This window comes from Eutrigla gurnardus (assembly GCF_963514095.1).
Source record: "Eutrigla gurnardus genome assembly, chromosome: 1".
NCBI lineage: Eukaryota > Metazoa > Chordata > Actinopteri > Perciformes > Triglidae > Eutrigla > Eutrigla gurnardus.
The window spans coordinates 19,447,899-19,459,525 of NC_139915.1; the positions used below are offsets into that span (position 1 = coordinate 19,447,899).

Below are 11,627 nucleotides of genomic sequence, written 5' to 3' on the forward strand. Positions count from 1 at the left end.
GACCGCAGGGCGAGCCTCGGTACATGGGGCTGTAACTCTACCACTGAGCTATCAGTGCAGTTAACGCATTCATTCAATCAGTCAGATCTAGTATTTCCCTCATGATGGGGCAGTCATATTATGCGACTATTAAAGTCCCAGTCTGCAACATTTTTTTGATCATATTCACTGAAGCCGACACTATGCTCCGATAGAACAACATAAATCGTCTGGTTTTAGAAAAAAAAAGCGTGCCTCTACGTGCACGTAGAGCCTGTTGTTTGTTTTGCAAGATTGACAGCGCCCGGATCATCCTGTCCAATCAGCATGCAGGGCTGTGTTCGTGCACACACAGAGCCCCTCCCCCCTCAGGTCGTTCCACTATCACAGGGGGGAGGTGGAGGGAAGTAGCAACAAGCTTCCAATTCCTCGGTTAAAAACCGAAACGAGGAGGTCCAAAACAACCAAGGAAAAGAAAACACTGGTGGAAAATAAGGAAAAAAAGATAACAGTTTATTCAGCGTTCTCCTCTCCACCACGGACTCAAGAGACTCCAGCCTGAGACCAAGTACAGAGCCAGCCTTCTTGATGATTTTATCAAGTCTGCTGGTGTCGCTGGCTCTGATGCTGCTGCCCCAACACACCCCAATATCTCAGCTTTCTCAGGAAATAAAGTCTGCTCATCCCCTTCTTGTACACAGCCTCTGTGTTAGATTTCCAGTCCAATCTGTTGTCAATCACCACTCCCAAGTATTTGTAGTCCTCCACCACCTCCCCCTGATCCGTAGTGGCTGTGAACCCTCATCTCCACCCCTTATACACCCGACAACAGCTGAGTCGTCAGAGAACTTCTGCAGGTGACATGACTCAGAGTTGTACTGAAAGTCAGTGGTGTACAAGGTGAAGAGGAAGGGCGAGAGCACAGTTCCCTGTGGAGCTCCTGTATCACTGACCACCACATCAGACAGGACACTGCCCAGACGGACAAACTGTGGCCTGCCTGTCAAGTAGTCAGTAATCCAGGAGATCACAGAGTCGTCAACTCCCACCACCCGCAGCTTCTCACCCATTAGCAGAGGCTGAATGGTGTTGAAAGCCCTGGAGAAATCAAAGAATGTGATCCTCACAGTGCCTCCCCCACCATCCAGATGCATATGGGCTCGTTGCAGCAGGTAGATGACAGCATCATCAACTCCTAAATGGGGCTGATAGGCAAATTGCAATGGGTCCAGAAACGTCCTCACCTGTGGCCTCAGCTGGGCTAAGACCAGCCTCTCCAGGACGTTCATCACATGCGATGTTAGTGCGACTGGTCTGTAGTTTGCTGGGTCAGATGGCTTCAGTTTCTTGGGGACTGGGACCAAGCAGTAGGTCTTCCACAGCAACAGGACTTTCTCCAGACTCAGGCTCAGGTTGTACAGATGTCCCAGTACAGGGGACAGCTGGCTGGCACAGGTCTTCAGGATCCTTGGTGAGATACCATCAGGGCCTGCAGCCTTTTGCTGATGCAGTCTTTCCAGCTGCCTCTTTACCTGGGCTGTAGTCACCATTGGACAGGGGTTGGAGCAGATGTCATCATTGGAGGAGGAGGATGGGGGGGGGGGGGAAGCAGATGGAGAGGTGTTGTACAGGAGAATGCTGGGGGGAGGGTCCTACCATTTGGAACAGTGTGAGTGTGTGGGGGGCTGGGGGTGTCGGAGGGGTAACAGGAGGTGAGCTAAACATGTTGAGAAACTGGTTATACTGGTTAGCTCTATCCAGGCTCCCAGATGTCTACCTGTCTTTCCCCTTCATCCCTGTGATGTGCTTCATGCCCGCCCACACATCCCTCACACTGTTCTGTTGGAGTTTGGCCTCCAGCTTTCTCCTGTAGTTGTCCTTGCACGTCCTCAGCATCTCTCAGGGCCTGTCCACACGAAAACGTTTTCAGTGCGTAAACGCAGAAGTCTTGTGCGTTGCGCCCTCCCATCCATACGAATCTTGCGTTTTCGCGGTTTGAAAACACACTTTTTTTAAACCAGCTCTCAGGGTGGAAAAGAAAAAAACGGCACCCCTCCGTTTCGTGTTAATTTTCGTGTGGACGGCGAAAACGAATACGCTGACGACGTCATCGCAGCATATCGTAGCAGATATTCTGCTCGTCTGTACGACGGCATATCAGGGCCACTGTATGAAAAAAAACGGAGCCGAGAAAGGGGGGCGATATTCCGGGGAAAAAGCTACTTTATTACGATGCTCACAAACAACCGCTAGCTAACTTCACATGAATGTAGGCATTTATTTGTCTAATTAATCCATCCCCAACGTGTGACAACGGCTCGTCAAGGTCCTTAGGGTGACGGCTGTTGATGATTATTGTTGGTTTTATTTATATGGGCCAAGTTGTCATCTTATGGGTGTTTATTGATTGGGTGGTTGGGCGGAGATTAGCCGTAACTCTCACATGTTGCCATAGCAATAGCAAACATCTGGTCAAGCTCCGTCTCTTCTTCTGCGTTTTTGTAGCAGAAACAGCGCTGCATAAGGGCCTGGAATATGTACTACAGCGCGCTGAGTCGTTTTCAGTGGATTCGTCTGGACGCGGATTTTCTTGAAACGACGCCAAGGCAAAACGGAGAAAAGAAGTTTGTTTTGCTTCGTCTGGACGGCCTCTCAATGTCTGCCTTCAAACTGATGCGGCTTATTGGCCGAGCCGTCCCTCACCCACTGTGAGCTTTTACAGATTACTCTTCAATTAAACCACTGCGCTTCCCTGGGAACAGAGGGAAAGAGGAGGGACGGGGCCATTTCAACTCAGCATGCAGTTGTATGGCAGAAAAAATGATCATATAGTACAAAAATGAAAGCTAGATTGGTTCACTTTGAGCTGCACATTCAGCAGAAATGTCACAGACGGAAGAATGTCTCGCACTGAGCAGTGAAAAGAAAAAGAAAAATGTCTGAACAGGAGTCTCTGTTTACGGCACCAGTATGATGGGCTGGCCTTGAAATATTCAGTGCGGAGGATGTGCCACATACACTCCCCATTCACATTTTAGATGCATTCACAAGTAAAATTGTTATTCATTTTTGATCTGATGAATATACTTCCCTCAAAAGTATGTTGGAGTGTAACAGCTTGGCAGATACATAACATTAACCACCCAAGGCCAAAACCAAACCAGGATGAACAGCTGACTAAGTGAAGCCAGGTTCAACTAATCCTTCCTCAACTAGACCCCTAGATCCATCACTGATTCACTGATGCAGATCCCAAATTCACCATGATGACAACGGCATGTGCAGCGTAGTTATCACAAACTGAATACAAGCTTTTGATGGAGGCGTCAGGAGTTCAAGCTCCTCCGTAAAAAGTACTGTGTCTTAATGAACCAGACGATTTTATACTGTTACTGTAGCGCTTTAATCAGGCACTCAAGATGACTGGGAAATCCTGGCTTAATTCCTAATCTAGGATTCGTGCAATAGCCCCCAGTGGTAGTCAACACGTTTATAGACGCCACCACTGGTGTTCAGGTTTAACCAGTGACTGTGTTAACTGGTGACTCTCAACTGTTGAAAACACCAACAGAAAACGTAGGTGTCCTCATAAAAGCCTTCAATATATTTTAAATACATCTGTGTTTGTTATCTACACCAACCATTTACTGAAGTGACTATGAGCTGAGAGTCACCAGTTATCACAGTCACCAGTTCAACTGAAACACCATCGTGTTCCTGTCTGAATTCTGTAGAACTTGAGTCTTCGGAATATGGATTCTGACGTACGAACATGAAACAAGCAGATGTGTAGATGCTGCTAACAGTTTTAATTCAATGTTTAAAGCTTCTCACTGGTCTAGATGGCTGGAAGAAAACGTGTGTGAATGAGTTAGATTAGATTAGATCCTGATGTGCAGGCAGCTCCTCAATGTGTGAATGTGTAAATGTAGACTGAATGAAGTGTTATGTGCCTTGAGAAGTGAAAAGGGCCAGAAACGCGCTATAGAAATGCAGGTCCATAACACTAACGATGAAAAACATAAGCATGAATATTTTTGCTGATGTTGGCTGTAAAAGTGCCTAATAAATTCAATACACTCAGGGGGAAAAACTGAAATTAAGATTTTTCTGATGCTATAATGAATATTTGTTGTAGTTGACTTGTGCTGGCAGAGATGAAGGAAGCATTTGTCAAGCTACAGTACGACTGACTAAAGAGGAGATATTAGAGACCGTCACAGAGCAACAGCTCCATTCACATGCTCGCTAGATACTTTCAGCTGAATCAATAATACATATACCCACACATGCTCTGAACAGGACCGACTGCCATTTAACCTAAAATCATCTCCATCCCACTAAATCTGAAGTGACATCAACATGTATAATGCAGAGCTAAATTAAGGAACAAGTGTGCTTCTAAGTGAAACGTCACTGCTAATCAGAGCTGCTGATTTGGCAGCAAACCATCAGCTTCATATCCATAAAACCATCTACAGGCACATTCAAGGAAGATGGCTCTTACCACTCCAGTCATTCATGAGCACCATGCCAAAGATGTGTTGGTGGGCTTTCTCGATGGGAATGTGCTCCCCGAGCTGATTCCCTCCTCCAACAAAGAAGGCCTAGTCAGAGTAAAGGAGAAACGTTGAAATGTTGACTATCACAGACTGGTAGAAGGCAGCAGAGGAGGCAACTCTGGCCTTCATCCCAGGCAACCGTCAACATCAATTCAAACATTACAAACTTTAAATAAACACTGTAATCACCATCTCCAGCTCAATGTCCAACTGCTTAGATGGACCAAACACTGGAGGTTGTGCTAAAAGAAAGAAAAAGAGAACATGGTTGTCATCAGCTGAAAGAGGTTCAGCTTTCTAAAGTTATTGTATCAATATAAATATAATTGTTAAGAGAAATGCAAATATATATATATATATATATATACACTCACCGGCCACTTTATTAGGTACACCTGTCCAACTGCTCGTTAACGCAAATTTCTAATCAGCCAATCACATCAGCTCGAACCAGTCTGGCCATTTTCCTCTGACCTCTGGCATCAACAAGGCATAATGCGCCCACAGAACTGCCGCTCACTGGATATTTTCTCTTTTTCGGACCATTCTCTGTAAACCCTAGAGATGGTTGTGCGTGAAAATCCCAGTAGATCAGCAGTTTCTGAAATACTCAGACCAGCCCGTCTGGCACCAACAACCATGCCACGTTCAAAGTCACTTAAATCACCTTTCTTCCCCATTCTGATGCTCGGTTTGAACTGCAGCAGATCGTCTTGACCATGTCTACATGCCTAAATGCATAGAGTTGCTGCCAAGTCATTGGCTGATTAGAAATTTGCATTAACGAGCAGTTGGATGGTACCTAATAAAGTGGCCGGTGAGTGTGTATATACAGTGGTGTGAAAAAGTATTTGCCCCCTTCCTGCTTTCTTCTTTTTTTGCATGTTTGTCACACTTAAATGTTTCAGATCATCAAACAAATTTTAATATAAGTCAAGGATAACTCAAGTAAACACAAAATGCAGTTTTTAAATGAAGGTTTGTATTATAAAGGGAGAAAAAAATCCAAAACTACATGGCCCTGTGTGAAAAAGTATTTGCCCCTCCAGTTAAAACACAACTTAACTAAGGTTTATCACTTCAAGGTTCAATTTCTCTAGCCAGCCCCAGGCCTGATTACTGCCACACCAGTTCCCAATCAAGAATTCACTTAAATAGGACCTGCCTGACAAAGTGAAGTTCCTCAATAGCAAGACATCATGGTGAAAACCAAAGAAATTCAGGAACAAATGAGAAAGAAAGCAATTGAGATCTATCAGTCTGGAAAAGGTTATAAAGCCATTTCTAAAGCTTTGAGACTCAAGAGAACCACAGTGAGAGCCATAATCCACAAATGGCGAATACATTACACCGTGATGAGCCTTCCCAGGAGTGGCCGGCCAACCAAAATGACGCCAAGAGTGCAGCGACGACTCATCCAAGAGGTCACAAAAGACCCCAGAACAACATCAAAAGAACTGCAGGACTCACTTGCATCAATTAAGGTCAATGTTCATGACTCTACCATAAGAAAGACACTGGGCAAAAATGGCCTAATGGCAGAGTTCCAAGACGAAAACCACTGCTGAGCCAAAAAAATATTAAAGCTCGTCTGATGTTTGCCAGGAAACATCTTGATGATCCCCAACACTTTTGGGAGAATACTTTGTGGACTGACGAGACAAAAGCTGAACTTTATGGAAGGTGTGTGTCCCAATACATCTGGCGTAAAAGTAACACCACTTTTCAGAAAAAGAACATCCTACCAACAGTAGAATATGGTGGTGGTAGTGTGATGGTCTGGGGCTGTTTTGCTGCTTCAGGGCCTGGAAGACTTGCTGTGATAAATGGAGCCATGAATTCTGCTGTCTACCAACAAATCCTGAAGGAGAATGTCCGTCCATTTGTTCGCGACCTCAAGCTGAAGCGAACTTGGGTTCTACAGAAGGATAATGATCCAAAACACACCAGCAAGTCCACCTCTGAATGGCTAACGAAGAACAAAATTAAGACTTTGGAGTGGCCTAGTCAAAGTCCTGACCTGAATCCTATTGAGATGCTGTGGCATGACCTCAAAAAGGCGGTTCATGCTCGAAAACCCTCCAATAAGGTTGAATTACAACGACTGTGCAAAGAGGAGATGGCCAAAATTCCTTCACAGCGGTGTCAAAAACTCATTACAAGTTATCGCAAACGCCAAACCAGTTATTAGGTTTAGGGGGCAAATACTTTTTCACATAGGGCAATGTACATTTGGATTTTTTCCCCCCTTAATAAAAGAAAACTTCATTTAAAAACTGCATTTTGTGTTTAGTTGTGTTGTCCTGGCATATTAAAATTTGTTTGATGATCTGAAACATTTAAGTGTGACAAACATGCAAAAAAAGAAGAAAGCAGGAAGGGGGCAAATACTTTTTCACACCACTGTATATATATATATATACAATGAAAATGTGGATATAAATATAAACATACAAAACAAACAACAAATCTGTAGTTGACAGAAGTGAGCTTACTAGACCTCGCCCTCGCCTCGTCACCCACTGCTAATCTCTGCTTGAGGCTACAGAGGCTTCAGGCTACATTAGCTAATACTAGCATAACACAACCATCTCCAACAAAACAGTGGCAGTCGACTTGCACTGTGGGTAATGTAGGCATGAGAATACGTGGAACTACAGCAAACTCAAGCCTCGTTTCTGTTGCTTTGTTTTTTACACTTTTTGTTTCCTTAGTCTGAGGAATGCAGTGGAGTGGATATAGTCCAAGACTGGTGACTGGTGTAAGGGTCTTACTCTGGTCAGGTCTCATCTGGCCTGTGGGGCGGCGGAGGGGGGTCCCAGAAACAACCACTGATGATGCTCTACCATGGTAGCCCACTGGAAGCCTCAACCTGCCTCACACAAGACTGAATGTTAGCACAGCAGAAGGGGCCACAGAAGAAATACAGTTCAGATTGTACATAGATCACAGTGTATATAGATTTTCATTTTGTAATTGAGCTGATCTGGAGTCAGGTGACATTTATGGAGGCAGCTTCAGTCACCAACCGTCACCAACGAAGCCAACACGACTATAGCCACAACACTAGCCGTTGCCCTTTTCAAGTAGCCAGAATCATTAATGCTGACTGCTAATGCTCATCACTAGCATACACAGATCCCAGCCTTGCATGTTAACTTCACAAAGAGTTGAAACTACATTGTTCATTATAATAGACAATTACAGAACTTTGCTAACCATAATCAGCAACAGCTAGCATGTTAGCGATAAGCATGAAAGGGCCACCATGAACAGTAAATTAAACAGTCATTTCTGGCTACATGTTAAATATGGTGACCAAGCCTACTGTGCTTTTTGTGTGGGACCTCATGAAATCAGAATGGAATTAGCATGCTCGCTAGCCAACTAGCTAGCCTCTAAATGAGAAAAATAGAACACTCGTCACAGTGTAGGAAAGCACATTACTATAGCCAGATAATAAGTCAATAACACTGATGCAGTGCTACATTTCATTGTGCAGATTTGGGAGCATGAAGAAGAGAACAAATGAAGGCTGCCTGTGCTGTGGCAGGATGCTTCACAAAAAATCTATTCATCTCACTCCAAAGATTTTTTTAAGCTGTCTCTCGATATCTGCCCCAACACTGGGCATGTATCAAGGCTTTTTGTTCATTGTACCACCAGCTGTTGGTGTGTCCTGCTGGTTTGATTTGATTGATGATTTACCAGTTTGGCATCAGAGCATTCTCCTTCCCCCGGAACATGGTGCCAACGTTGGTGGCGTGGTCTCTGGAGGAGTAGAAGTCGGTGTAATCACCTGTGAAAAACAGAAAAGGCAGAAATATTCACACACTCTTGTATTAGTGAAGTCTATCAGCAAAAACATGAGTGGGTGAGCCAAGTCAAGGGTACTAGAAATGTAATATGTTGTTAAACAGTGCCCTCTGGTGCTGATGTGCACACCCTGTGTAGTGTAGTTTTGGTCTCTTGACTGTTTTTCCTTAAAGTCCCCAAAACTATTTGCTGCTTTTGGGGACTTTTTCGATGAGCGCATGACAACAATTCAAAACACGTCATGTAAACAGACCATAAAGCAGAGACACCACGGCCAACTACTGACATCAACACAGAGTGACATGAAAAAACAACCTCTTGATGGTAAAGTGTCTGATATCAGGAGAGCCTCACCAATGTCTGCAGGAAGGTGCATGGTGGCTGTACTCTGATGGATAAATGCTCTGCAGAGACAAGGGCAGAAAGGTACGACAACAGCTCCAACATCAACAAGCTGTCTCAAGAAAGAAGTCGGTGCAAATAGGAAATAATTCAAATATACACGTCAGGGGCATTTGCAATGAATTTATGTCTGAAATATGGATTTTGTGTGGTTCAGAGGACATTATACAATTCAAACCAACCCACCAACTCGACATTTACAGACCACACCGACTGACCTGCTCCGAAGACTGACATCATCTCTCAGTGTGCTCTCATTGGCTGACAGCAACCCCTGCAAGGTCCTCCTGGCCTCCTTCCAGGCCTCATAACCAAGAGCCATGAAAGCATTGAGTGTGGGCTTGCAGAGTGACACAGATAAAAAGTCAAATCAAATATGATACAAAGCATGTATTCCTTTAATTACTTGACATATTTCTAGATTCCAAAATGACTGTAAGTATGATCATACTAAAGTATGTATGATAGGTCCTTTCAAACGTAAATCCAGTAATGTTCTTTCCACTTTAACTACATTTAGTAGACGCTGTACTGAAGTAAAAGTCAGCAGAAAAAGTTTGGTTTCAGACGTATCAACAAAATGTAGCCGACACATAATAAACACACCTAGAAGGTAAGAAGGAAAGGGCCACAAACCAAGATGGTGATGGCCAAAAATCACAAGCCCAAAACCAAGAATGAAAGTAATCATAGAGATCTTAGGTGTATTTTTCTACATTATTATTTTGGATTATTATCACCAATGCATGAATGTGGAAGCATGGTTTTAAGGAGACATCTCATGTTTTGGGGTTGTATTGTGGTTTTCTACTAGAACATGTTTACATGATTTAATGCTTTAAAAAATATTTGTATTCTACTGTTTTTTGTTTAACATTGTTCATAAGATGGTCATTTGTTTTATGAAAAATACACAAAAGTAAAGAGGAAAATTAAAGCATGTAAACATGATCTAGTAGAAACCCAAATTACATAACAATCCAATATGATAATATGGAAAATGTAATTATGTATAATGAGCACTTTTATTTTTGGTACATTTTATCAATAGGTGTGTGCTTCTACTTAAGCCAAACAGAACTTTTTAGAGTTAGACTTTTTTTTTTTTTTTTTACCATATTTCGGTATTGCTCGCTGGACTTACAGTGTAATACTACTAGTTTGCTTCGAAGATATACTTTGAAGTACATCTGACTCATGTCAGGTAAGAAGCCAAAGGCACTTCACTCTTATTACTATAAATGCTTAAACTTACCTGGTCAAAGACATCCTGATGCTGGGAAATCCCAGGCCCACGAAACAAAGACTTTATCACACCGAGGTCCAGTATCTGGTCTCCGATGGCAACACCAATGCGACGTTTGGGCTGGATAAATCAAACACATTGTGACATAATGATCCACAGTACACTTCCACACTGCGTCTAGCAAAAGGCTCTAAATACGTTCAATTATATCATATCTTTTCAGTCTCACAAGGTAACCTGAATGATTGAACCCTCATCCTGCCGACATATTTAACATACAAGGAAAACTAGTGGAAGGAAACTACTGGAAGAAAAAACATGTAATAAATGTTATTTGAAGAAAGGATTATTATTATTTTAACCTGTAAACCCAACGCCTGAAAATATCGTTATAAATTGTGTCAAAAATGTGGTATATTAGTGTATTTTCACCAAATGCATATTATCAAGTGAAGACAAAGAATAGGAAAAGACATTCAGTTGTATCACTGTCGATAGCACACAACTTTTTAGGGCCAGGGGAGAACATTTTCCAAGTACCCCCTCATAATTGTAACACAGATTAAGCACATTTGAACCGCCACTGGAAGTATGAGTGAAGTGTGATTGACAGATTGATGTGATGTGTCACAATCTGTTTCTATTGGCCCAAAGTTAATGTGGGTGGGTTTTAGTGGCACAAATGGTCCCCATCTGTAGATATACATTATTTAATCATACAACACAATTTTAGGGGTAGGGGGGGGGGGGGGGTAGGTAGAGGGCGCGCTATTTTGAAACGTAACATATGGTCGTAATTCGGTGCTTGACACACGACCTATGTGGTCGTTTTCTCGAGGAGGACAGTCTGTGAAATTGCCTCTGAAATTTAGATTTTATACCAGGTGAGGATTAAATGTTAAGTTTTGTCCTTCACTGCTCTTAAATTTTGCTTTAATATAGCTTAATTTAGTTACAGTGACTTCATATCGCTTAGCTTATTACCTTTTAAAAGACACCAGATGTTTATATAAAACTACAAACTACAGCTCTTGGGTCGACAGGGACCAATGTTGGGAGGATGAGGGTTAAAACAGAGCAGTTTTATTTTGCATTTTGCAGCTTTATATTCTCCCTTTAATATTTCCATATTCTTTCACATTATTAATGCTGTTTGATTGGGTTGCCTTTGGTATTTGGGTATTTTGCAGCCGTCAGACTCCACTTCAACATACGTCCAATCCCTCAGTACACTTCTGCAATCTCAGATCATCTCACCCCTCATGGACCCACATGTATGTAACAAGCAGAAGTCCTCAACAGTCCCCCCCATGTCTGACTTGAAAATACTTCCTTTACCCGTTTGCAAACCCAGTAGAAATAAGAAAAGTGCACTCACATGATCGGGTGTGGAGAATATTCCATATGGGAGGTTGTGGAAGGAGAAATCAGACGATGCATCTACTTTTATGAAGGACATCTTCTCTGTGGCTCTAGGTACTGAGTGACTGAGCAGCAGCACAAGCACTTCCAGATGTTTAACTTTGGACAGGCCCGCCTTCCACTTCAGAGCCAATCACATGCCTCCTATATCGGATCCACCCTAAACCAGGCGTTTGGTAATGCAAGCCAGCCTGGTAAAT

The 11,627-nt window shown here is 42.9% G+C and overlaps 1 protein-coding gene across 1 annotated transcript in view; it reads right to left on the bottom strand.

The window, feature by feature from the left end:
• The window catches only part of fah (fumarylacetoacetate hydrolase (fumarylacetoacetase)), a 31,630-nt gene extending 20,090 nt beyond the window's left edge, over positions 1-11,540 (bottom strand). The window contains exons 1-8 of the mRNA XM_084007273.1: positions 11,384-11,540; positions 10,015-10,125; positions 8,978-9,099; positions 8,712-8,761; positions 8,250-8,340; positions 7,316-7,413; positions 4,731-4,783; positions 4,487-4,586 (exon numbers count right to left, since the gene is read on the bottom strand). Of these exons, the coding sequence (XP_083863399.1) occupies positions 4,487-4,586; positions 4,731-4,783; positions 7,316-7,413; positions 8,250-8,340; positions 8,712-8,761; positions 8,978-9,099; positions 10,015-10,125; positions 11,384-11,464 (706 nt within the window). The 5' untranslated portion in view covers positions 11,465-11,540. The remainder of the gene's footprint in view (positions 1-4,486; positions 4,587-4,730; positions 4,784-7,315; positions 7,414-8,249; positions 8,341-8,711; positions 8,762-8,977; positions 9,100-10,014; positions 10,126-11,383) is intronic.
• Positions 11,541-11,627: the final 87 nt, after the last annotated feature.